This window comes from Dama dama, chromosome 8 (assembly GCF_033118175.1).
Source record: "Dama dama isolate Ldn47 chromosome 8, ASM3311817v1, whole genome shotgun sequence".
In the NCBI taxonomy this organism is placed as follows: Eukaryota; Metazoa; Chordata; class Mammalia; order Artiodactyla; family Cervidae; genus Dama; species Dama dama.
The window spans coordinates 6,954,766-6,982,568 of record NC_083688.1 but is presented as its reverse complement, the minus strand read 5'-3'; the positions used below and the strand labels follow the sequence as shown (position 1 = coordinate 6,982,568).

General features: G+C 43.3%; 1 protein-coding gene across 1 annotated transcript; it reads left to right on the top strand.

Annotated features, from left to right (window-relative positions):
• Positions 1-4,838: 4,838 nt before the first annotated feature.
• FUCA1 (alpha-L-fucosidase 1) lies at positions 4,839-26,352 on the top strand. The gene is made up of 8 exons (XM_061148184.1): positions 4,839-5,293; positions 12,260-12,394; positions 14,263-14,400; positions 18,062-18,167; positions 21,745-21,945; positions 23,316-23,500; positions 25,242-25,341; positions 25,584-26,352. The coding sequence occupies exons 1-8, from the start codon at positions 4,893-4,895 to the stop codon at positions 25,722-25,724; spliced, it is 1,407 nt and encodes a 468-aa protein (XP_061004167.1). The 5' UTR covers positions 4,839-4,892; the 3' UTR covers positions 25,725-26,352.
• The last annotated feature ends 1,451 nt before the right edge of the window (positions 26,353-27,803 follow it).

Sequence of the window (27,803 nt, the reverse complement as noted above, 5' to 3'; positions counted from 1 at the left end):
TTGCTGCGTGTCTTTTTTTTTTTCAGTTGAGGTATAGCTGATTTCCAGTGTTATTACTACATTAGTTTCAGGTATAAAACAATGAGTCAACATTTTTCTAGACAAATAAACTCCATTAATTTATTATAAATATTGGCTATATTCCCTGTGTTGTACAATATATCCTTGTAGCTTATTTATTTTATACATAGTAGTTCAAACCTTTTAACCCCAACTCCACTTGTCCCTCCCCGCTTCTCTCTCCCCACCAGTAACTACTAGTTTGTTCTCTACATCTGTGAGTCTGTTTTTGTTTTGTTATGTTTATTTTTGTTTGTTTTTTAGATTCCACACATAAGTGATAACATATGCACTGTTTCCCTGTCTGGCTTATTTCACTTAGCATAATACCCTCCAGGTCTATCCACGTTGTTGCACGTGGCAGAAATTTATTCTTTTTCATGACTGGGTGGTATTCCATTCCACAGCTTCTTTATCCATTCATCTGTTGATGGGCATTTAGGTTGCTTCCAGTTACTGTAAATAATGCTGCTATGAACATTGGGGCTCAGGTATCCTTTCAGATTAGCATTTTCATTTTCTTCGGATATATGCCCAGGAGAGGAATTGCTGAATCATGTGAGAGCTCTATTTTAGTTTTTTGAGGAATCTCTATTCTATTTTCCACAGTGGTTGCACAAATTTATGTTACTACCATCCGTATACAAGGATTCCCTTTTCTCCACATCCTCATCAACGTTTGTTACTTGTGTTCTTTTTGATGATTGCCATTCTGAACAGATTGAGGTGATATCTCATTGCGGTTTTGATTAGCATTTTTCTAATAATTAGCGACATTGAGCTTCTTTAAATTTGTCTGTTGGCTGTATGTCTTCTTTGGGAAAATGTCTATTCAGGTCTTCTGACTATTTTTCAATCAGGTTGTTTTGTTATATTGTGTTGTATGAACTATTTATACATTTGGGATATTAACCCCTTATTAGTCATATCATTTGCAAATATTTCCTCCCATTCAGTAGGTTGTCTTTTCATTTTGCTGATGGTTTCCTGTGCTGTGCAAAAGCTTTTAAATTTAATTAGAGCCTATTTATTTTTTATTTTGTTTCCTTTACCTTAGGAGACAGATTGTAAAAAAATAGGGCTATGTTTTATGTCAAAGAGTGTTCTGCCTATGCTTTCTTCTTTTATTTTATTTATTTACAGCCTTACAATTAGGTCTTTTATCTTGGTGTCTTTTTTTAAGGACACCATTCATTGGATTAAGGCATGACTTCATCTTAATTTAACAAATGACATCTCCAAAGAAAGGAACATTTACAGAATTTGAGTGGAGATGAAGTTTTGGGGGACACTCTTCACCCCGTACAGCCCCCAAGGACAAAACCCAACCTCCTAATACACCCCAGGGGTCATGGGCTTGTCTTCCCCCACAAGATGAGCTCCTTGTTCACCTCTTGGTTTCCAGGGTTCCTTGAAGAACCATTATAGAGTCTTAAGGGAGCTGGTCAATATCTGTGGCACTGAACTGCTTCTGAAAAGCTTTAATTGCACTTAGGAAAATAGGATTTTATTTTAACTCAAATACCTATCCTTTTGTAATGTAAAGAAATGGGATGGTTTTTTTAAGGTGAATATGTGACTCCTTAAACTTGGGACTGAAGTGACTTAGCAGCAGCAGCAGCAAACTTGGGACACGCCATTCTTTATTCATTGATGGGGTCTTATCTCATTTCAGCCAAGAAAATGCCCAAGTGCCTGGCATAAGTTGATACTCAGTAAATATTTGTTTAATGAATAAAACTAGAGTTTAAAAATCATTGAATTAAATGCACTTCCACATTTTCTTCCTCTCTCCTTTCACAATCACACCCTATTTCTGCTTTAAGTAAAGAAGCAGAGTTTATGGAGGGGGAGAGCAAGGGAGAAAGGGGACCCCAGATATCACTGAGAACTCATTGTTTAGATGAGGAAATGGGCCCAGGCAGTGGACAAGACCTGCCCAAGGGGACCCAACAAGGTGGTGTCTAATGCAAGAAACCTAGGTTTCCCAGCTTCCAGGTTTTCCAGGCTGTTACAATGCCTCTCACCTGTGCCTGCAGATTTACGTTTTGGCTACAAGGCTAAGGAGGAATAAAGGTCATGGTGTCCTATTTTATATCCCCCAAGATGAGCTCTGTAGCATCAAAGACCATTACTCACCCTGATCACTAGAAGTCATGTACGAATGTTTTGTTGTTGTTTTAAGTGTCTGGGCTTGCTGCTGTGGACAATATTACAACATAACCTTGCAAAGGAAGTAACAAGATAAAATGGTTGTTCACTGAGCAACAGCCATTCTGTTTATCACTCCTAGAATGAGGAAGTGCTGGCTTCTGTCAACACAGGCTTTAACAGGCTCTTTTGCACCTCCTGGGGTACAAGAGAGAAGTAGCATTTGAGAGACACAGGTTCTGCATCTGCAGACCTGGGTTCTGGTCCCACCGCTGATCCAAACTAGTTACATGATCTTGGACAACTCCAATCCCCTCTCTGGGTCTCAGTTTCCTCTTTCTTAAAATGGGAAGAAGAGTAAAGAACAGGATGGTGTCAAAGATCTCCAGAGTTCCTTCCAGCTCCAACCTGCAGCAGTTCTCTCACTGATAACGGAGGTACCAAGTGTGCAGTCGGGATGGTCATTAGATTTCCCACACCTGATGACCTCACCGCCTACCTGAACATGCACAGCATCTACCAGCTGTAGAATCTACTGACCTTCCGGCCAGACAAGGTTCCCAGAGACACTGCTTAGGCCTGAGGCTCTCAATTTTCTCACTCTGTTTCTCTAAAAATATTCCTTTGAGTCCACCTGTGCGTAGATCTTGATTTTCTAAGTAGATGTCAAGCTCTTTGAATTGCCTCAAAAGGCCCAAAGCAAGTTCAAGACATGTACGTGTGTGTTAGTCACTCAGTCGTGTTCGGCTCTTTGCGACCCCATGGACTGTAGCCCACCAGGCTCCTCCATACATGCGATTTTCCAGGCAAGAATACTAGAGTGGGTTGCCATTTTGTGTTCAAGGAGATCTCCCCCACCCTAGAATCAAACCCCAGTCTCCTGCATTGCAGGCAGATTCTTTACCATCTGAGCCACCAGGGAAGGCCCTTCAATACATACTAGACAAATTTTGGCAAAATAGTTACACCTGTGGGATTGCAGAGTCAGACACAACTGAGTGACTGAACACACACATAGAAGAGAAAGTCAGGAGGCAGGAATACCAGATGGAAGAACATTGTCACAGCCTGGCAGAAATGAGGGGCAGAAGGATGATGGGAGGAAGCATTATAAGGGCAGAGATGGGAGGACCTGTTCTTTCAGCACCCACTTTGCTCCCACCTCTCCCTTGATAATGCTTTCTCCCATCGTCCTTCTGCCCCCATTTCTGCCAGGGTTGTGACAATGCTCTTCCATCTGGTATTCCTTCCTCCTGACTTTCTCTTCTATGTGTGTGTTCAGTCACTCAGTCATGTCTGACTCTTTATCATCCCATGGACTGCGGCCATTTCCTCCTTCAGGGGATCTTCCCCACCCAGGGATCAAACCCGCATCTCTTGCATCTCCTGCATTGGCCTGCGAATTCTTTTTATACAACTGCACCACCTGGAAAGCCCTTTCTCTTCTATAGTACAACTCAAAGAATTCCTTATCCCTGTTTATCTAACCTATATGCAGAGTACATCATGCAAAATGCCAGGCCAGATGAAGCACAAGCTAGAATCAAGATTGCCAGGAGAAATATCAATAACCTCAGATATCCAGATGACACCACCTTTACGGCAGAAAGCAAAGAGGAACTAAAAAGCCTCTTGATGAAGGTGAAAGAAGAGAGTGAAAAAACCGGCTTAAAACTCAACATTCAAAAAACTAAGATCATGGCATTCAGTCCCATCACTTCACGGCAAATAGATGGGGAAACAATAGAAACAGCGATAGATTATTTTCTTGGGCTCCAAAATCACTGCAGACGGTGACTGCAGCCATGAAATTAAGACACTTGCTCCTTGGAAGAAAAGCTATGAGAAACCTAGACAGCATATTAAAAAGCCGAGACATTACTTTTCCAGTAGTCATGTATGGATGTGAGAGTTGAGCCATAAAGAAGGCTGAGCGCCAAACAATTGATGCTTTCCAACTGTGGTGTTGGAAAAGACTCTTGAGAGTCCTTTGGACTGCAAGGAGATCCAACCAGTCCATCCTAAAGGAGATCAGTCCTGGGTGTTCATTGGAAGGACTGATGCTGAAGCCGAAACTCCAATACTTTGGCCACCTGATGCGAAGAGCTGACTCATTTGAAAAGACCTTGATGCTGGAAAAGATTGAAGGCAGGAGGAGAAGGGGACGACAGCGGAGATGGCTGGATGGCATCACCGACTCACTGGACATGAGTTTGAGTAAACTCCGGGAGTTGGTGATGGACAGGGAGGCCTGGCATGCTGCGGTCCATGGGGTCGCAAAGAGTCGGACACGACTAAGTGACTAAAGGGCAACAACAAACAGCTCCCAACACTAACGTCAACGTGGACCACTCTGTTCTCTGCACACACCGTACATTTAACACACACACCCCGCCCACAATTTCACCCGGCAGTGAATTCTCTTCTGAAGTGTTCAATCAGTGGTTATCTGAGCGCCATCAACGCCTCCCTGCCTCTTTCTCCCTTTGAGCGCCGGAGGGTGGCAGGGACCACCCGCCCACCCGGAGGAAAGACCCCCAGTAGCCAAGCAGCCCGGGTTGCCCCACCCCCTTTTCCCTTCCGAGCCAATCAGGAACTAGGGTGGGCGGGACCGCTTGCCCCGCACCTGCGCGTTAAGAGGCGGGCGACGAGGCACCGAGTCAGCCGTGCGGCATCCCGTGATGAGGTCGCGGGTGGTGGTCGCCGGGCTGTTGCTTCTGCTGAAGCTGGTACTGGTGCTCGGAGCGGTGCGGCTCCCGCGCTGCACCGACCCTAGGCGCTGCACCGATCCTCCGCGCCGCTACACCCCGGACTGGCCGAGTCTGGACTCCCGGCCGCTGCCGGCCTGGTTCGATGAAGCCAAATTCGGGGTGTTCGTGCACTGGGGCGTGTTCTCGGTGCCCGCCTGGGGCAGCGAGTGGTTCTGGTGGCACTGGCAGGGCGAGAAGCTGCCGCAGTACGAGAGCTTCATGAAAGAGAACTACCCGCCGGATTTCAGCTACGCCGACTTCGGGCCAAGGTTCACGGCGCGCTTCTTCCACCCCGACAGCTGGGCTGACCTCTTCGAGGCTGCCGGGGCCAAGTGAGTGACGCCGCCGCGGGAGCGGGCGGGAAGCCCCTACCCGGGCGAGGGCTGACTCTCGAGCGCCGGGAGTGCCTTAGGCTGGTGGGAATCGAGCGGGGTGGGGGCGGGGAGGAGGCGAGGAGACTTGCCGGATCACACTGGTGTCCCTGTGACCGCAGATGTTGCGGGTACTTTGTTTTGCCTCCCGAAGGATGCAGAATTGTATGTGGCACGCCAGATCTTACTTAAGGTTGAGGATTAGAAGGAAATAAAGGTTTCAGGTTGGTGGTGGACTTGGGAAGACCTGAATATGGGGCAGGATTGAGCTAGGTGATACCTAAAGTCAGTCCCCTGCGGGTCAGCAAGACAGTCAAGGTTCCAGGATTTTCAGCCAGACATCGGGAGTCTGATCCTAGTTCAACTGTGAACTTGAATAAGGCCTTTTACCTCCCTACGGCCTCCTTCCCTGGCTGTACCCAGGAATTGTGTTCTTCCTTTCAGCTTTAATATGTCCCAGAGGGAAGGAAGTTCTGGTGCCCAGTGTATTTGGGCAACAATACAGACTCTGTGCCATCTGCTCTTCTCAATGCCTTGCACATAGAGAGTGCTCATGAAATTGTTTTGAGAACCGTTGCAGCTTGCATGTGAATGGTTCAGAGAACTGAAAGTGTAGAGCTTTGATGGGGGGAGGCTAGGACTCCCAAGGCTGTTGAAGGCTGGGGCCGGTCCTGAAGGAGTCATCCTTGAAGGCAGGATGTTGCCGGTATTAAGTCAAGGAATGGTGACCCTCAGCTTCAAGGATGAGCTTGGCGGCTGAGAGAGCAGTGCTTTGGAGGAGATTTTGAATGAAGACAAGTAGGTTTCCCAGCCTCTGGCTTAGGGCAGTCTTCCACCATTATCTCGTCTCAGACGACCCAGGTTTTAGTTTCTCTTGGACTTTAAGTCCTCATATACTAAAGAGAAATTACAACTGATATTTAGTGTTTGCAATTAAATGCATGGGAATATAAGGCTTGACTAAACCGAGGACGAGTTCACTGTCTTCCAGAAGCCTTAGAAATCCATAATTTTCAAATGAAGAAGTTAAAATCTGGGAGATATCCTTTGTCCAGGTCAAATGCCCCTACTATGGACAAGATGCTGCTGCTGCTAAGTCACGTCAATCGTGTCCGAGTCGGACAAGATGACCGGCCCAGATAGAGGAAGGGAACTAATGTCCTGGACTCCAAATCCCATGACCCTAAGATGAAGGTTCTTTCCACCACACCAGGGGTCTGTAACCATGACTAGAGGGATTGGTCCTCTGCCTGGTTTTTTGTAAGTTTCTTGAGAAAGATTTTTACATTTTCAAAAACCTGTTTTTAAAAAGAAGAAGAATATGCCACAGAGAGGACTGTGGTCCCCAGAGCCTGAAATACTGTCTAGCCCTTAAAATCCTGAGGTTCCCACATCAGCTGGGAATTAAATCATCCTTTTGGGCACCAACTGTTTTTCTGCGATAAAAGTAAATGAAATGTTGAGTGATTTGATTGTAATTTCAACACTTGCCTTTTCTCCCCTTTTTCTTTTGGCCTTTTGTCACCTCTGTAAATGAGAGGCAGCTGATATGGGCTTGATAAACACCTTACTTTTCTATCATCTGCTCTTTCAGTAGAGGTTTCTTTCTCCTTTAGGGCAAAGGGTTGGTTTTTGTTTTTTTTAATGCTTAACATTAATACACAGAAGAGCTCCAGAACTGGAGAGCCAGTGTATACATATTTTCCCTTACCTATTCCTTTCTTCTTTCCTTCCTAGTCTCCTTCTTGTCTGGGAACTAAGGACTGTGGCTTCCTCAAATTTGCTTTCATTCCTGGAACAATACCCAAGGGGTGTTGTGACTGATGCAACTCCTTGGGTATCACTCATACAAGTTCAGTTGACCTTTGAACAACACAGGTTTGAACTTCTTGGGTCCACTTATATGCAAATTTTTTCCTCAAATTTTTTTCTTTGTGTTTGGGCTAGACCACTTCAGTGTCTTTGTTGTTGAACTCTTGGGATTCTAGGTGGCCAGGGCATTGTCCAATATTAAAAGAACTTTAAAACGCAGTTTCTTACTGGCAAGGTACTTTCTGACTTAAGGGACATAGCACTGATGGAATCAATCCAGAAAAAGGGTTTTCATTGGAAAAATTTTTGGAGATTTGTTATAATTTGAAAAAACTCAGAAATATCAAAAATTAAGAAAAGAGTATGTTACAACTGCGTAAAATATATAGATACTAGTTTATTTTACCATTTGTATGTGTCTGCTCAGCCACTCAGTCGTGTCTGACTCTTTGTGACCCCATGGACTGTAGACCACCAGGCTCTTCTGGCTCTTAGGTCTCCTGCATTGGCAGGTGGGTTCTTTACCACTAGCGCCACCTGGGAAACCCATATTAAATCATAAATGCATAAAATTAATCGCAGTACATACTGTCATAATTTTGTACCCACCTCCTATTGGTGTCCTGTTGCTGAACTCAACTGTTGTGTCCACTTAAGATGCCAAGTGATGCTAATCATTTTCGCATGAGCACTTATCCCTCTGGTAAATTGCCTATTGCAGTAAAAAGTCATCTCTCATGTTCTCGAGTATTTTTCATCTTATTTAGTGCAATATCATAAACCTTGAATAACACCTTGACACCCATACAAAGCTCCCCCAGTGATGCCAGAAGTGCTCCCAAGAAGCGGAGAAAATTAACATTACAAGAAAAAGTTGAATTGCTTGATATGTATTGTAGATTGAGGTCTGCAGCTGCGGTTGCCCACTGCCCTTGCAATATAAATGAATCCAGCGTTAAAAAAAATAATAATAATGAAGCTGTCATTGCAACTATGCCATAAGGTGTGAAAAACCTTCCACTTCTTGCAAAATATCTTTTTATCTCATTGAAAATGCAGCTTTGATGTGGGTGCAGGATTGCTGTAAGAAAGGCATACATAAAGACACTAAAATGATTCGGAAAAAAGTAAAGTCGTTTCATGACAACTTAAAGCAAAAGGAAGGTGAAGGATCTAAAGCTGGAGAATTTAACGCCAACAAAGGATAGTTTGATAATTTTCTAAAGAGGTTTGGCTTTTTAAATGTCAAGATAACAGGAGAAGTAGTTACTACCAACCAGGACATGAGTTCCCAGAGGCCACTGAGAAAATCATTGAGGAGAAAGGATTTCTGCCTATGCAGGTTTTTTTTTTCCCCCTTTTGTTTTTTGGTGGCCCCAGATGGCATGCGAGATCTTAGTTGGCCGACCAGGGGGCAGTGTGTGCCCCCTGCATTAGAAGTGCAGAGTCTTAACCACTTTACCACCAGGAAAACCCCTGAACAGGTTTTTAATACAGATTAAAGTGGACCTTCCAATGGGGGAGAAATGCCTCCAAGAACATTTATTAGTAAGGAAGAGAAGTAAGCACCAGAATTTAAGGGAGGAAGGGACTGGCTAACTACTGTTTGATGCAGATGCAATCAGGTTTATGATTAGGACTGTCCTTTTCTATAAACCTACTAATCAATGAGCCCTGAAGGGAAAAGATGACACAAACTGCCAGTCTTTTGGTTGTAAAGCAAGTAGGCCTGGACAACGAAAACCCTTTTTCTGGATTGCTTCCATCAGTGCTTTGTCCCTGAAGTCAGGAAGTACCTTGCCAGTAAGAAACTGCCTTTTAAAGTTCTTTTAATATTGGGCAATGCCCTGGCCACCCAGAACCCCAAGAGTTCAACAGCAAAGACATTGAAGTAGTCTACCCCAAGCACAACATCTCTAATTCAACCTGCAGATCTAGGGGTCATAAGGATCTTTTCTTTTTTTATTAATTGATTGATTTATTTGGTTGCATTGGGTCTTAGTTGTAGCAGATGGACTCTCCAGCTGTGGCATGCGGGCTTTGTTGCTCCGGGGCATGTGGGATCTTAGTTCCCTGACCAGGGATCGAACCTGCGTCCCCCATTACACAGCAAATTCTTAACCACTGGACCACGAGGGAAATCCCCATGGTGGACCTTAAGGATCTTTAAGGCTCATTACACATGGTACTCGATGAGAAGGATTGTCAACACAATGGAAGAGAACCCCAATATATCATGAAAGTCTGGAAGGATTACACCATTGAAGATGCCATTGTTGTTATGGAAAAAGCTATCAAGCCCAAAACAATAAAATTCCTGCCGGAGAAAACTGTGTCCAGATGTTGTGCATGACTTCACAGGATTTACAACAGAGCCAATTAGGACATCATGAAAGAGATGTGGATATGGGGGCGGGGGGAAAGGAGGGGGGAGGTGCAGGGTTTCAAGATATGGGTCTTGGAAACATTCAGGAGCTGGTAGACCTCATACTTGAAATAACATAAGACAGTTTGATGGAGGTGAGTGCTTCTAAACAAGTGCCAGACAATGAGGAAGAAGACAGAGAAGAAGCAGTGCCAGAAAACAGATTGACGTTGGACAGTCTGGCAGAAGGATGCTGATTATTCAAGACAGCTTTTGACTTCTTTTACCACACTGACCCTTCTATGATATGATATGAAGCTGAAGCAAACCGTGGAAGGAGGATTGGTATCATATTTGTCATTGGTTTGTCGTTATGTCGTGTCCAACTCTTTGCAACACCATGGACTGTAGCCCAGGCTTCTCTGTTGATGGAATTCTCCAGGCAAGAATACTGGAGTGGGTTGCCATTTCCTTCTCCGGGGGATCTTCCCGACCCAGTGATTGAACTTGGGTCTCCTGCACTGGCAAGTGAGATCTAACAGTCAGAAATATATGGGATGTTTCCATAACGTTACCCTGAATGCCTACCTCTCCTGCCTCCCTGGCCACCTCCTCCTCCTTTTCTACCTCTTCCACCCCTGAGATGGCAAGACCAACCCCTCTACTTCCTACTCAGGGTACTCATCGTGAACACCTTTATGATGATCCACTTCCACCTAATGAACAGTAAATAATCCTTATGCCATGTAGTTAATAAACCTATCTGTTGTGTATGTATATAAGTGTCTTCATGAGATCTGAGAACTCAATGGCAAGAACTGTATGAAACATTTTATGTCATCATCATTGCTGTCACCGCCTAAGTGTTCATCTGTAGATTGTCACATGCAAGATTGGCATGGAAGTAAGTAGCCAATCCTTACATAAGCAGAAAGTAAGCGATACTTAATATAAAAATTAATAATATCTTTCCTTTTTTTTTTTTTTCCCTTACTTTTTTAAAACTTTGCTTTCAAAGAGTTATATTACCATTCGGTATGTACCCCCTTCCAGTCCCCTCTCATAATTAAATAACTGTGTATCAGACTGTTAAGGAAATTAAAATGGAGGTAGTCTTGTTCAGCCTTCAGAAGCAAGACACCAGGCTCTGACCGACTGCTAACCTTCCCTGGACCCTACCTGGACTATGTACATGCCTGCCTGTAAGCACACCAGTTGTTACCAGGAAGTCAGGCAGCACCTTGGATAAGAGAGTGAGCAGGTCTTGGAATTTCCTGAGCCCCTGGAGGTCTGGAAAATCTTGTGACTCACAAGATGAAACAAACAGCATTGTAAAAGTTAAAGGAAAACCAGAGCTGCGTGCAAACTGATGATGATATCAGTTGTGTCCTGAGATTATAAACAGGAGCCCCCAAATCTGCAGTTTGAAGTCTCACAGTGGGGTGGTCTTACTTACTGCCTGGGACCCTTTTCCCGACTGGGACTCCAGATTGCTGTTACTCAGGACTTTCCAGCTCTGTTCAAGTCTGGATATAGGTTGGTGGCCCATTTTGGTGATATGCACACTGTTACTTCTGTAATTTCTGTTTCTTTTCTCTTAATGACTGTATGTTGTAATTAAGTTAAATTATCTATTAAATATTGAAATTGTTTATTGTGTATGTAACCAGCAGTTTCTTTTGTTAACAAATCTTTCAAACCTAAAAGAAAATTAAAACTTTCAGCAAAACTCAACCGATGCATGAGACAAGTGCTCAGGGCTGGTGCACTGGGATGACCCTGAGGGATGGGATGGGGAGGGAGGTGGGAGGGGGTTCAGGATGGGGACACATGTACACCCGTGGCTGATTCATGTCAATGTACGGCAAAAACCACCACAATATTGTAAAGTAATGAGCCTCCAATTAAATAAATTAAAAAAAAACCTCAACCTATCATCACATTCAAGTGACTTTTTAAAAAATGTAACAATGTTTCCCATCCCATATTTTGAATGAGTATAATACCATATGCCATAAAAATTTTATAATGATTCATTCATCAGTGTATAAGCTAGGCGGTCATGAAGCAATCATATTGATTGCACTAGGCTACCATAAAGCAATCGTGTTGCTGTTGCTTCATTATCAATGGATGAATCATTGTAACTACAAATAAATATGAATGGCTTTTTCACATTAGCTTTCCAGCTTCGATATTTAGTGTCAGTAATAACTGTAACGTCTACAGTGTTTTGTATCATGTAAGACAGTATTGCTGTAGGTACTGACAGGTGGTTCATCTTGTAAACAGACAGTGTAAACTTATGGTAATACAGTACATATGCCCTATCTCCAACTAACACAGCATTGTAAAGCAACTGTACTCCAATAAAATAAAAAAATAAATGCAGTGCAGTACTATAATGTATTTTCTCTTCCTTATGATTTTCTTAAAAACATTTTCTTTTCTCTAGCTTACATCATTGTACAAATACAGCACATTATACATATAAAATACAAAATGGGTGTTAACCGACCATTTATATTATTGGCTATTAGTAGTTTAGGGCGAAGTCAAGAGTTACACATGGATTTTCTTCTGCACAGGGGTCAGCACACCCCTAAACACCATGTTGCTCAAGGGTCAACTGTACATTTCCTGTAGCTAAGTTCCCTCAACCATTTTAAAAAGCCTCAGGCGTGCCAGGTAAGTTGGTGCTGGTGGCCCACTGACCACTTCCTTTGTTCATACGGTTTCACTGTCCACAGGTATGTAGTCCTGACGACAAAGCATCATGAAGGCTACACAAACTGGCCAAGTCCTGTGTCTTGGAACTGGAACTCTAAGGATGTGGGGCCCCATCGTGATTTGGTTGGTGAGTTGGGAACAGCCATCCGGAAGAGGTGCGTGTCCACAGACAGTCACTCCATCATCACTTTTGATCTGACCATCCAGTATCCTGTGCCTTCTCTGCTCTTCTATGTTTTCTAAGTTTGCATTTAACCAGTACATGGGAGGGCTTCTGGCCCTGCATTGGCAGTGTTTGAACCTTGGCAGTTTTCACGTGACCAAAAGTGACAGCATCAGGGAAGTTCATGGCCCTCTCTGGTTAGGTGAAGGATGCCCAGCATAGACCACAACGCTGCACTTATGCTCTTTACAGGATTCTTTCTGGGAAGCCTTCTAGCCTAGGGCCTTTTCCAGTATGTGGTAGAGGCCAGGGTTCTGTTCATCTCTGTGTCCTCCTTAGCTGTCAACCCAGAGCTTTGTAGGCTTTCATGGAAGGTTTAGATGAGTGGTAGATCAGGAGAGAGCTGAAGACGGCAGTTAAAGCAACAAAAAGGGAGGTAAGGCACCACTCGGATTCTAGGTAATATTTTCTAATATCTGCCACTTAAGATGTAACTTCCCAAGGTCAAAGAGCTGGGAAGGGGCAGAAGTGGGATTTGAACCCAGGTATTCTGATTTTGGACCCTATTGTTCTGAGTATATTTGTCTGTAAGGAGGAAAAGTGGTATTTGTGCCATGCCCACTCAGCTCTGTTGTGATTTGGCAAACTTGATGTCCTATTTAAGGGGTAGACCAGCTGACTATTTGAATAGATAAAGTTTGATTAGAATACAGTTGTGTTCATTCACTTATGTATTGTCTCTGGCTACTTTCAAGCTCTAATTACGGAGTTGGGGTAGAGATAGCAAGGCCTACAAAGCCTCAAATATTATCTGGTCATTTAAGAAAGCATTTGCTGACTTATGTCACCTGTGAAACATTCCGTTTCCCAATATTGTGCTCTGCTAATAGTCCTGCTCTAAAAGTATGAGACATTGATTAGATTTGGACCCTAAGAGCCTTGACTTTCAGCTTCTCTGTATCTAGGTAGTCCCTGAATCACATGATGAAATTCTTAACTTCAATTCTTTCTGCTTCATCTATGCCATTGCAAATGTTATCTTTACTTCTTGTATTATAGCATTTCCAAAACACTCACTCTTCTTAATTCACAACAAGTTTTATTATGCATGAAAATAGGTAAATTTAACCATATTTTGTTTGAGGTATATTAAAGACTATTAGTAAATCTTATATGAAACAATAAACCTATATTCATTAATTTCAACTGCACAGAAAATGATACTAATGTTTTTTTCCTGAGTGATGAGATTTGATTTTGGATATTCTTGATATTTGTCTCTCTTTTCCAATATCTCGTCAATATGTATTATGAGTAACAGAAAAAAATTTTTAATAGGACTATATGTGAGTGAGATAATTGACTTAAAAGACAGAAAATGGTTTAAATAGCATTTTGGTGTTAAGATAATTTATGTATAAAAATAATTTGTTATCTGCTAAGTCGCTTCAGTTGTATCCAACTCTTTGTGACCCCATGGACTGTAGCCTGCCGGGTTACTCTGTCCATGGAATTCTCCAGGCAAGAATACTAGAGTGGGTTGCCATGCCCTCCTCCAGGGGATCTTCTGACCCAGGGATAGAACCTGTCTCTCTTGTATCTCCTGCATTGGTAGATGGGTTCTTTACCACCAGCACCACCTGGGAAGCCTAATTTGTTATTTGTATCATCAAAAACAAAGTAAGCCAATCATTTTGCTTAAGTGAATGATGAGATAATTTAAGAAACTGGCTGTAGGTCCTGACCCATGTATGCCCTATGGGTAAATTTCACTGAGATGTAAAAATGCTGGCAACTGATTTTTCTTAAAGTATCTTTTCTTTGCTTAATGACAGTTGCTGTCCTGTTTTTCTGTTTAAGGAACATACGCTATGGACTGTATCACTCACTTTTAGAATGGTTCCATCCTCTCTACCTACGTGATAAGAAAAATGGCTTCAAAACACAGTATTTCGTCCATGCAAAAACAATGCCGGAGCTCTATGACCTTGTTAACAGGTACAAAACCGAAATTGTTTAAGCCTTATGACTTTCATCAGTGGCATCTGAGCTGCTTATACTGTTGAGAGGAAGGGGGTAGGGTGGGATGTGAAAAAAACTCTAGAAGACATCAAAGTAATAATGAGTAATCATTGTGTTAAGACAAAGTATGTTTTTCCTTTTTTTGCTTTTCGAAACGTCTGTAGTTTGGTCATGCTGCCTTTCCAAACTGAAACAAAACTGAGGATGGTAGTGAGTCAGAGCCTCAGTTACCTCCTTTGTAAGGAGCTTGGAGAAGGGCAGCATGGGCTAATGGGCCCCACAGAGGGTTTGGCGTCTGGCAGGTTTGTGTTTGAATCCTGGCTCCTGTTACCCTCAGGCATCTTCTGGGCGGTGCCGCGCGGCTTGTGCTCTGCATAGGAGTTACACAAGCAGGGCGACAGACAGCACACAGCCCTGACTGCTCCTTTCCCCACTTGGAGCCAGTCCATTGTCCCATGTCCAGTTCTAACTGTCGCTTCCTGACCTGCATACAGGCTTCTCAAGAGGCAGGTCAGGTGGTCTGGTATGCCCCTCTCTTTCAGAATTTTCCACAGTTTGTGGTGATCCATACAGTCAAAGGCTTTGGCATAGTCAATAAAGCAGAAATAGATGTTTTTCTGGAACTCTCTTGCTTTTTCGATGATCCATATGCAGAGTACATCATGAGAAACGCTGGGCTGGAAGAAGCACAAGCTGGAATCAAGATTGCCGGGAGAAATATCAATAATCTCAGATAGGCAGATGACACCACCCTTATGGCAGAAAGTGAAGAAGAACTACAGAGCCTGTTGATGAAAGTGAAAGAGGAGAGTGGAAAAAGTTGGCTTAAAGCTTAACATTCAGAAAACTAAGATCATGGCATCTGGTCCCATCACTTCATGGGAAATAGATGGGGAAACAGTGGAAACAGTGTCAGACTTTATTTTTGGGGGCTCCAGAATCACTGCAGATGGTGATTGCAGCCATGAAATTAAAAGATGTTTACTCCTTGGAAGGAAAGTTATGACCAACCTAGATAGTATCTAAAAAAGCAGAGACATTACTTTGCCAACAAAAGTCCATCTAGTCAAGGCTGTGGTTTTTCCAGTGGTCATGTATGGATGTGAGAGTTGAACTATGAAGAAAGCTGAGCGCCAAAGAATTGATACTTTTGAACTGTGGTGTTGGAGAAGACTCTTGAGAGTCCCTTGGACTGCAAGGAAATCCAACCAGTTATCCTAAAGGAGATCAGTCCTGGGTGTTCGTTGGAAGGACTGATGCTGAAGCTGAAACTTCAATACTTTGGCCACCTCATGCGAAGAGTTGACTCACTGGAAAAGACCCTGATGCTAGGAGGGATTGGGGGCAGGAGGAGAAGGGGACAACAGAGGATGAGATGGCTGGATGGCATCACTGACTCGATGGACGTGAGTTTGAGTAAACTCCGGGAGTTGGTGATGGACAGGGAGGCCTGGTGTGCTGCGATTCATGGGGTCACAAAGAGTCGGACATGACTGAGCAACTGAACTGAACTGAACTGAACTGATGCAGCTTGTGAAAAAGCTGGCTTAAAACTCAACATTCACAAAACTAAGGTAATGGTCCCGTCACTTCATGGCATGTAGATGGGGAAATAAAGGGAAACAGTGACAGACTTTATTTTCTTGGGGCTCCAAAATCACTGCGGGTGGTGACTGCAGCCATGGAATTAAAAGACATTTGCTCCTTGGAAGAAAAATTATGACACTTAGACAGCATATTAAAAAGCCGAGATATTACTTTGCCAACAAAAGTCCATCTAGTCAAAGCTATGGTTTTTCTAGTGGTCACATAGAGATGTGAGTTGGACCATAAAAAAGACTGAGCGGCGAAGAATTGATGCCTTCGAATTGTGGTGCTAGAGAAGACTCTTGAGAGTCCTTTGGACAGCAGGGAGATCCAACCAGTTCATCCTAAAGGAAATCAGTCCTGAATATTCATTGGAAGGACTGATGCTGAAGCTCCAATACTTTGGCCACCTGCTGCAAAGATTGGACTCATTGGAAGACCCTGATGCTGGGAAAGATTGAGGGCAAGAGGAGAAGGGGACAACAGAGGATGAGATGGTTGGATGGCATCACCAGCTCAATAGACATAAGTTTGAGCAAATTCCAGGAGACAGAGAAGGACAGGGAAGCCTGGCATACTGCAGTCCATGGAGTCGTAAAGAGTCAGACATGACTTTGCCACTGAACAACAACAGTGACCACAAGAGCAGTGTGGCTTGTGGGATCTTAGTTCCCTGACCAGGGATCGAGGGATCAAACCCAGGCCTTCAGGAGTGAGAGCGCAGAGTCCTAACCACTGGGCCTCCAAGGAATTCCTTTACAAGCCTTAAACAGGTTACTCGTCTGAGCCTCAGAGTCTCAGTCGGTAAAGTGATAATAATGCCTTCTATGTAGGGCTCAGCATAATATATGAAAAGTTTCTATCACTATGCCTGGTACAGAATAATAGTGGCTTTATTATCATTAATTATCCTTAAAATGATGACTTTCACTTTGGGGTTTGTCACTAGTCTTCATCACGTTTTGTTCTGCATTTGCCATTCTTGCTCCTGGGAACCCTTAGGAGGATGGTGGACTTTAAAGATAAAGAGGCAGCTGTCTGTGCTTGGACGCTCACTGCAGACCAAAAGAGGACAAAACTCCTTGCATCCAGATGACTGCTGTAAGGAAACAGTACAGTTGTAAGAAACCAACCAACACAAGCTTCAAGTCAGAAATCCAGTTCTTTTTTTCTCACTGACTGTATAACCTCAGACAAACTATTTAATCTTTCTATGGCTCAGTTTCTTTACCTGTTTATACATCACAGGGTGTTGTGAGAATGAATGAGGTTAATGAGTTAAAAGTGCCTAGTACAATCTTTCATACACAGTAAAACACACACCATCTGTGTTTCTCTCTCCTCTTAGGCAGCCTTTTTCCTGGACTCAACCTGCTGACCTAATCATTTACAGAGTACAGGGCAGGATTAGCTAACAGGCAGATTTACATATGGGTTCCAGCTCCTATTACTTACCAGCTTTGCACCTAAAACAAAGTTACTGAGCATTACATTCTTGCTTTCTTAAGTGGGACTAATACTGCTTACCTTAGAGGTATAAATACACACACTCATAGGGCTCAGAGTAGTAATATGTGAAAGATGCGACTGTGGCTTAAGTGATCTCAATAGATTTTTAAGATCAAAGTTCTGGGTAGTTGTGCCCAAAAATGCATTTGACAGAACAGTTCAAGATCTTAACACATCTTAAAAGCAGAAACGGTAATCCTATAGTTCTGGAGCACTACCCTTTTCATTGGAATTAGTTTCTGGAAGGAAATCAAATTGTATACCCTCTGATTACCGCTCTACTTTTTAATTTAAGACTTTGAAAAAAAAGATTGGGAAAAAATATACCAAAATGCTGTGTATTAAACTGTGGTTGTGTTAGCTCAGGGGGTGTGTGTGTGTGGTCATTTTCATCTCTTTAGTTTTCCATTTTCTTTGCACCGTGGTACTTTGAAAATAGGAGGAAATTAATTTTTAAATATGTGTGGCAAAGATAGATCTGTCAGACTTGACTGTGACTGGATTCAGCTGATAAACTTTGTTGTAATTGTGTGTCTCTCAGGTATAAACCTGACTTGATTTGGTCTGATGGAGAGTGGGAATGTCCTGATACTTACTGGAACTCTACAGATTTTCTTGCTTGGCTCTACAATGATAGTCCAGTTAAGGTATGTGATTAAAAGACCTCTCTTATTTATCTGTTATGATAAAACACAATGTGAGGAGCCAAGATCTGGCGTAGTAACCATAATGACAACAGTGACAATGATAAATACTAATCTCAGGACTTCCCTGGGGATCCAGTGATTAAGACTGCCTTCACCTTCCAATGCAAGGGGTCCAGGTTTGATCCCTGGTTGGAGAGCTAAGATCCCGCGTGTCTTGAGGCTAAAAAGCCAAAACATAAAACCAGAAACAATATTGTAACAAATTCAATAAAGACTTTAAGTGTAAGTAAATAAATAAATAGCAATATTGATATGGGTGTGGTAGGGACAAGGGATCTTAATGGATGTTAAAGGTTTCTCCTTTAATTCTTTTCTTTGCCCCTTCCTTTTTCTTTCTTTAAGCTGTTTTCCTTTAAGCTTTCTTTTTCTCCTTTAATTCTTGATTTTTACAAGATAGTTTTCAAGCTTCTCAAATTTAAGTAGTAGGATAGAAATAGTATAAAGAAGCCCCAGACCACCATAGAGAAAATAAACTATTAAGCAAACAGACATTGTAAATAAGAAAACCACCCAAAAAATTAATATACAAAACTTGTTAAATGATAGGAATAAAATGTGAATATCTATGACCTCAGCTACTCTATGTTGATTGTGTAGTTTAACTCATATAGGGAAATTTCTTTTCCCTGAGATCCAAATTCTAAGGAATTTGGAAGGAAACTTCACCTACCTTGTCCTCTCTGTCATAACCAACCTATTGCACTGCACAATAGCTGCCCGTTTAAAAAGTTCACATTTCAAGACATAAAGTAGCAGAAGTCTTAATCTTCACTATAGAAAATTTGAAAAATTTTACAGATTCTAGCTTTGTTGTGAATTTTAAAGAAAAACCTAAGACCAGTTTGAACTGAGCTATCTGGGTAGGTTCATAAACCTGTTAGGATGTCACTGGCTAAATATTATTAAATTCAGAAAAGGGGAAGAAAGATCCTATGCGACAAATGGAAGCAAATTCAGATTGCTTTTTTGGAACTTTCAGGCCGCGTGGGGACCTCTAGTGGTGAGATCTGGTGGTTCTTCCCCAGTGGTCCCTGGGTTGGGGTGGCTTAGATGTGGCTCCTCGGGTGGGACACCGCAGACCCTGTTCTGCCCACTCTTGTTCTGAGTGCTTTCTCACGCGTTAGGAAAGAGGGTTGTCATATACTCATGTTAGGAAATGACTTTTAGGAGAAGTAGACCCTGCTCCTTACCCCTCTGCTGTCTGTAATTCCCACTCCTGACCTCTCTGCAGGTTTTCTTGGGAGGTCACACGTTCCCCACCACCCTATCTAAAATTGTAGCATGCCCCCACCGCGCTATGTGTCTTTCCTTGCCTTGTCTTTCTCTTAACCACTTACCTGGCCCAACATATTTCAGATACCATTTACCTCGTTACTATGTCTCCCTCACTGAAGCACACCTTTGTGAGGGCAAGAATTTGGGTCTGTTCACGCCTACGTCCCCAACTCCAGGAACAGTCCTTGGCCCAGTTAGACACAGAGTGAGTACTGGTGGAATGTAAACTAAATCTGGCTCTCGGCAATTTATATTCTTCCCTGGAAGAAGCAAGAAACACTCCTGAACTGGTGTTTAGGTGAATTCCCTGATGCTGATGTGATGTCACATCGTAACTGTCCATGTATATGTCTCAGCCAGTCGCTGCTGGATCTCTGAGGGCAAGAACTTGCCGGGAGCCGTTATGGGGGGTCCCGCCCGTGACGAGGTCATGAAGAAAATACCGGGCAGGCAAGGCCGTCCGGGACCCCATCCATGACGCGGTCACGAGGAAAAAACCTGACAGGCAAGGCCGTCTAGGACAAGGGACCCTCCAGGTTGGCCTCGGCCTCTACCCCACCCTGGATCCTCCCCCCTTTTTCTGCTGCTGTTCTTGTTTACCCTGCTGCAGATTCTTGTGTTGCCTGCCGAGAGCTCTCCTGCTCCTCTTTCACTGAATAAAGACCAACTTAAAACCCTAATTAATAAATGTCCTGGACACTGGTACCCTATGAAGGGGCCAGAGATGAAGGAAATGCTTCAATTCAAGCCCTTTTGCTGGCATTCTGGCTTGTTTGATGAATGTGTGCTCTCATTGCAAAAAATGCTCTTGATTGTTCTAAACATCCTAAGCACAGTATGCTAACAAAAGAAACTATTAAGCATAGGCCCCTTCATGGGGTGAGAAAAGCTCCACGAATATTATAGCCACAAATGTGCCTAATAGAAAATAGTTTCGATAGAGATTAGCTGGCGACTTCTTGCAGGTAGTTAACTTTTAGACTAAGAGCCTGTTTTGTGCCATATCTGCTGTTTCTGCAGTCCTTCGCATTTCTGTTCTATAAAAAGGTAATCCTATCTAGTTCCCATAGAGATGACACTTATTAGAAAGAAAATAGATTAATTATAAGAAAAACAGAATCGGCTACTGAAGTTGCTTAAGTCACACCAGGTGCAAGCCATAAAATGTTAGCAGGCCTGAAGGCCAAATGATAAGAAAGACTCTTGTGAACGAAAGTATGTGGGTGACATCCTGTTTCTGTTGAAGGTCAAGTTGCTGTAATGTTTTGAGATGACCTGTGTGTAAGCAACATGCACTTCCCCCAAAAAGATGTTGTTAAGGGTATAAAGGGGCCGTGCAAAAATAAACTCCAGACTCAGCCCCGAGCTTTGTCTCACTCTCTCTCATTCGCCGACGCCGTTCATCCTGAGGGTTCCCCTGGATCCTGCTGGGGCTGGACCCCGACAAGAGCTGTGACTTATTTACTCTGGATACCCCAGTATGAGCCTCATAGTAGTATTAAATGTTGACATTAAGTGATTTCATGTAAAGATTTCTCGAAGTTCAGCAAAACCTTGAGGGAAGGAAAAGAATGTTTGATTACTGACTTCACCTTACTTAGGTAAAGAAAGTCAGGGTTATAGAGTGAAAAGCATCCTGGGCTGGGTTCAAAAACCAGATTCATAGTCTCAGCTTTCAGAAACTCTGCCTGGGAATGTGATCTCGGGCAGATCTCCTCTGCATTTCTCTTCTGTTAGAATCAGTGGTTTACTAGATAATCTAAACAGGCCCTTCCAGTTCTGACATTACATATTGCTAGACCGGGGTTAACTGCAAATAACATTTGGAGTTGGATATTTCTTTGTTGTGAAGGGACAGTTTTCTGTGTTGTAAGATGTTTACAATTTTTTTTTTTTTTTTTGCCCACACCATGCGACCATGCGGGATCTTAATTCCCAGACCAGGGATCAAGCCCCTACCCCCTGGCAGTGGAAGTAGGGATTCTTAACCACCAGACGGCCAGGGGATTCCCTTGTAACGTGTTTAGAAGAATCCTTGGTCTCCGCCCACTAGAAAGCAATAGCCCCACCCCGAGTTGTGACCACCAAAAAAAGTCTATAGATTTCGCCCTTTAAGTCTCCCCCAGTTGAGAACCACTATGTTCAACTGAGTCTGCTCCTTGCTTCCAAACAGGTACCTAATTTATCAAACTGAGTTAGATAGTTTTACCCCCGATGACCTCAGTACTCCTTCCTCCTTTAGGACGAGGTCATAGTAAATGACCGATGGGGTCAGAACTGTTCCTGTCACCATGGAGGATACTACAACTGTAAAGATAAATTCCAGCCAGAGACCTTGCCAGATCACAAGTGGGAGATGTGCACCTCCATAGACCAGCGGTCCTGGGGCTACCGTCGTGACATGGAGATGGCTGACATTGCAAGCGAATCCACAATCATTTCGGTAAGAGGTGGTTATTTGTTAACTGCAGTCCTAGTCTGCCTTCTGACTAAGAGTGGTGGAAGCACTCCGGATAGACATGTGGGCCGTGGGAACCCGTTCGGGTTATTGAACATACTCATAACACTTGTCCTAAGGAGACAGGTCTAATTACAGAAGAGTTCTGTACAGAGGTGTTCTCCCCAGGATTATTTTCAGATTGATGTTGCTGCTGCTGCTGCTAAATCACTTCAGTCGTGTCCGACTCTGTGCGACCCCATAGACAGCAGCCCACCAGGCTCCCCCATCCCTGGGATTCTCCAGGCAAGAACACTGGAGCGGGCTGCCATTTCCTTCTCCAGTGCATGAAAGTGAAGTCGCTCAGTTGTGTCTGACTCTTAGCGACCCCATGGACTGCAAGCCACCATGCTCCTCCGTCCATGGAATTTTCCAGGCAAGAGTACTGGAGTGGGGTGCCATTGCCTTCTCCGTCAGATTGACGTTGGGCTGTTTCAATTCCTGGCAACCATAAAGGAATAATTCAGTAGATTTGGGACATAATATGGATTAATGCTTACAGGGTTGATGAAAAGACAAGTTATATAGTATCACAACAATATAGAATTAACTGCACAAGAAAAAGACCAGAAGGAAACATCAAAAGTTAATGGTGTGGTGTCTTTGGGGTACTCTAAAAAAACCTTTTTTAAAATTTTCTGTATGTAGCCTTAATTTTTCTGGACTTCCTTGAAGTGCTACTGCATGGGGTCACAGTAAACACACACACACACACACACACACACACATGCATCCCACCCCAGAAATCTTAAAGACTATATCTCTTTACAGTGTGTTTTCCTGAAGGGGCAACATACACATTTATATAGCCCAGGGTATCCTGAAATTCATCAGATCTCTTCCACACCTCCCCGCCCGCCCACCTCCCCACCCTAAGTTTCCATAGCACCTGCTCTAAACCTCTCATCTCTAATCTCTGTATTCTCTCTGGCTGGCTCCACAGAATCCTTTCAAGGCCAAGTGCTTTGTTTTCAGCTCCCTGGCTGACACTCTGGGCTTCTGATATCTGATACACTTCCCTCTGCATATGGCACTATGGCAGGTGCCAGCTCACGGGTAAGAGCCCATGATCACTCCCTGGAATTCGAGTTAATATATCTCTCAACCTTGTAGCAGAATTTTTCAATTTTCTCATGTAAGCCTATCCTGCTATGAAAATGACAAAAATATACTGTCTTTTCCAAAAGATAGAGGATATTCACAAAACACAGGGAAACCAGCCTAGATTCTTCTTCTTCCCTTCATCTGTGTGTTTTAAGCATTCAGCCAGGCTTGGCATTCAGAGCTGGGATTTCCTTTTTTTCTGCTCCCACCAGGAACTAGTTCAGACAGTAAGTTTGGGAGGCAACTATCTTCTCAACGTCGGACCAACCAAAGATGGACTGATTGTTCCCATCTTCCAAGAAAGGCTACTTGCTGTTGGGAAGTGGCTGAGCATCAATGGAGAGGCTATCTATGCCTCCAAACCATGGAGAGTACAATCTGAGAAGAACTCTGTGTGGTGAGTCTAGTCTGTTACAGGTAGGAACGGGGGTGGCCCATCCTGAGCTGGCAACCCCTTGGGTCCACAGTGGTACAAGCCAGGCTTGGGACTCATCTGGAGGAAACACGAAAGCTGTTCTGTAATGTTACATGTGTGCCCAGGTTTATGTTTTAGGCCCCAGGCAGGCTATCTTTGACTAGTGAGGGAGGTGGTAGGTTTGGTGAAGAAAGAAAGAGCTACAAAGTATCAGTCAGTTTGCTCAACCCCTAAAAACAGTCATAGCTAATATTTGAACAGCACCGACATGTGCTGGACTCCATCCTAAATTCTTTCCCCTCATTTAGTTCCCTCAACAATCTCACTGAGTGGATAATGTCACTATCCCCAGGTTACAAGCAGAAAGCAGGTTCAGGGCAGTAATCATTGGCCCAGAATTACGAAGCTACTAAGCGAAGAAGGAATGATTCATATTTGGTATTGTGGATCTAGTTATTTGATCTCAGGCTTCAGGTTTTTTGTTTTTTTTTTTCCGACTGAAAAATGGGGTGATGATACCTAACTTCTAGAGTGTTAGGATTAAATAAGCTAACGTATATAAAGTACCCAGCAGAGTGCCAGGTACATACTAACTGCGCAATGAGAGACGTCTGCAAATGTTATAACACAGAGCTGGGGGCTTTGCATCAGGAGAAACATGTTCATGGTTCTGTTTTGGATGAGTTTCTATTTAGTGATTTTTTTTTTACCCTCTTCTATAAGCATGGGCTTCCGTGGTGGCTCAGATGGTGAAGAATCTGCCCACGTTGAGGGAGACCCAGGTTCAGTCCCTGGGTTGGGAAAATCCCCAGGAGAAGAGAATGGCTACCCACTCAAGTATTCTTGCCTGAAGAATTCTATAGACAGAGAAGCCTGGCGGGCTACAGTCCATGGGGTCGCAGAGTCGGACATGACTGAGCGACTAAACACAGCATGCACAGTTAAGCTCTGTTGGAATAATGCAGCCCTAGAAGACTCTTTCTGGGCGGTATCTTCCCTTTCCTCTCTGTATGGGGTTCTAAGTTTTATTAGAACATTTTTTTAACTCATACTAGTGACCCATACTGAAGCCATCTTCCTCATTATTCATCTTTCTTCAATTTTAAATCCATATGAAAACATCTGAGGGTATAACAAGGGCAAGATGTGCAATGAAGACAAATTTGAATTCCTTTCTAAAATTTAAAATTTTTGGTCATCCCACATGGTTTTGGGGATCTTTAGTTCCCCGATCAGGGATCAAACCAAGGCTGATGGTGAAAGCGTCTAGTTCTATCCACTGGGCCACCAGGGAAATTCCCAAGACAAATCTGTTGTGCTGAGATTTCACCATGCTTAAAGAAAGTGAAAGTGGGGGGGGGGGGTGAAAGTGTTAGTCACTCATCGTGTCCAGCTCTTTGCGACCCCATGGACTGTAGCCCACCAGGCTCCTCTGTCCATGGGATTCTCCAGACAAGAATATTATAGTGGGTTGCCATGCTCTCCTGCAAGGGATCTTCCCAACCTAGGGATCGAACCCAGGTCTCCTGCATTGCAGGCAGATTCTTTACTGTCTCAGCGACAGGGAAGCCCAAACCCTAACTGGTTTCGAGTTATTTGCCTGCTAGCAGCAATGACAGACTGAAGGACTTGAAATTGGCAGATAATTGCAAGGGGAATATATAAGGTCATGTGGCAGGATAATAAGCCAGGTATCTTTGACAATGATGTTTCTTTTTTCCAGGTATACCTCTAAAGGATTAGCTGTTTATGCCATTTTACTGCACTGGCCAGAAGATGGAATCTTAAGCCTTATATCCCCCATAACTACTTCAACCACAGAGGTAAAGAGCCTCCATCAGTCCTGTTGGAGATGTAACTCTTTGTAAAGGAATTGGCGGGCCTTCTCTAAACCTTCCTTCAGGTTTCAGAAAACCTTCAGAAAACAGGTTTCTCCTGTTTTCATTTCCCTTCTGGGCTGTCTTCCCCACCCTGGCCCAGGCTAGTTGTTTGCCACCATATTCAGGCCATATTCTGTGCTCATCAATGCATTCGTGTTTTTCCCATTCCCTTTTGCTTTCTGCAGGTAACGATGCTGGGAATCCAAAATGATCTGAAGTGGTCCCCAAATCCAGGTAAAGGTCTCCTCGTGTTCCTGCCCCAGTTACCACCCTCTGCTCTTCCAACTGAGTTTGCTTGGACCATAAAGCTGACAGGAGTGAAATGATCATTGGAGTTCAAGAAGAAAGGGACACCGCCTGCACTTTGATTTTCCTCTTATATTGCCATCATTATAATAAATGACTCTTCTCTACTCAGACATCTCTTTTCCAACACATTTTAATAAATGGAATGGATTACGTTACACTGATGTCTCACAGGATCAAAGATCTGAGATCCAGTGCCAGCATCTCTCTCTCTGATCAATAGAAGAGACTGAACAGTTAAGCTCATCCATTCCTAACACTGGGAATTATCTGCAATGGAAACTTCCCTCCATCCTGTGTTTCATAAACAGATTGCTTATTCAAATGACTTCAAGAATAAGCCAAGTCATCCCATTGCCTATGGGAGGTGCTGAAAAGGATTTGGCAGACTCCACTATATGCTATTTATTTAGCATCAGCTGTCACCAGCTACTCCCATCTGCCCCCAAGAGCAGGAGAGCCTCGAGGGGAAGGAAAATGCTTCCAAGGCTGCTAATAGTCAGCTTTTTTAGAAGTTTCCAAAGCAAACTAAGAGCTCTGACATTCAGTCTGTTTACAGGGATTCTATGAAGAAAATGAATGTGATTCTGCCTTGATTAATACTGTCAAATAAATAAATTTGTATGTCAAATCATTTTCTACTAAAAAGCATGTTGTAGCTTTCTTCTTCCAGTTTCTATATGGATTGCTTATAGCCTTATGTTTCTGTTTAAAAAGGAAAAAGTAGAAGGGGTGATACCTGCCAAGTCTCCTTAATGCAGAGCAAAGAAAGTCATCCCTTTGGTTCTTCTGTTCCTCACTTCTAGTCCCATTCTTTTGAGTTGACCAGGTGGCATCAGTCGCAAAGAACCCACCTGCCAATGCAGGAGACGTAAGAGACGCAGGTGTGACCCCTGGGTTGGGAAAATCCCCTGGAGAAGGGATTGGCTACCCACTACAGTATTCTTGGACTTGCCTAGTGACTCAGATGGTAAAGAGTCCGCCTGCAATGCAGGAGACCTGGGCTTGATCCCTGGGTTGGTAAGATCCTCTGGAGGAGGGCATGGCAGCCCACTCCAGTATTCTTGTCTGAAGAATCCCACGGACAGAGGAGCCTGGTGGGCTACAGTCCATGGGGTCTCAAAGAGTCGGACACGACTGAGCTGCTAAGCGCAGCACAGCACCGCACTCAACACATGCATGCATCCACTCAGTCTCTTTAATTGTTACAGATCTAATAGAGGTTTCTATCTCTTACTTATTTACTAGATATATTTGGAAACCCTTAGCCTATATTTACAGAAAATTTATTTTTCTCAAGCATATGTGTATGAAACATTTACAAATGTGAATACCAAAGAAGTAATATCATAAGGACTGTATCATATGTCTGTAACATAAAGGACCATAAAAACTTGAAGGAAAAACTAATATGTTTAGAAATTTTAAAACACACTTTTAAATATTTATTGATCAAAGAAAGCACAAGAAAATTAGAAATCTCTTAGAATGATAATGAAAACGCTATGCATTGAAACTTGTGAAATGTAGCTTTTAAGAAAGATTGCTTTAGAGAGGGTTCCAGGAAGATGGCAAAGAGGAAGCACCAAGAATCTATTTCCTCACCTAGAAAACAATTGCACTGGCAGAATCTGTCTGATGTAACTATTTTGAAACTGGAAGCTACTGAAGGCTTGCAATTTCCAGAGGAATACCTGGATGGTGAATTATGGTTAATTCTGGTCAGTTTCAGCTACCCATCCCTCATCCCTAATCATGGAGTACACAGCTGTGCGTGTGTTCCTGGAACAACTTGCATATAGCCTATGAGATCAAGGTGGGCAAAAGGACTCTGTCGTCCAAATATCAGGGATTTGGGCTCTTTTTGTTTGGGGGGGGCGGATTTGTGCTCTTGACTGCTGCTTTTGATCACAGAGGTACAGGCGAGAGGTGGACAAACCATTGTACCTTTCCCATTGTTGCAAACCCCTCCTGCAATAGCTAAAGTAACTTACAGTGGACTTAAAGGGCTGGTGCTCATTACCCACCCCCAGTTTCATTTTTTCCCCCTTCTAGGAGCTAGACATTAAAGGTTAGGAAATCCAACAACTGCTCATATG

What these genes read in the sequence shown, in the direction of transcription:
- FUCA1 (XM_061148184.1), top strand. Translation starts at nt 4,893, where the DNA reads ATGAGGTCGCGGGTGGTGGTCGCCGGGCTGTTGCTTCTGCTGAAGCTG. An exon ending in TTCGAGGCTGCCGGGGCCAA is followed by an intron (nt 5,294 to 12,259) that starts GTGAGTGACGCC and finishes CACTGTCCACAG; the next exon opens with GTATGTAGTCCTGACGACAA. An exon ending in CTCTATGACCTTGTTAACAG is followed by an intron (nt 14,401 to 18,061) that starts GTACAAAACCGA and finishes TGTGTCTCTCAG; the next exon opens with GTATAAACCTGACTTGATTT.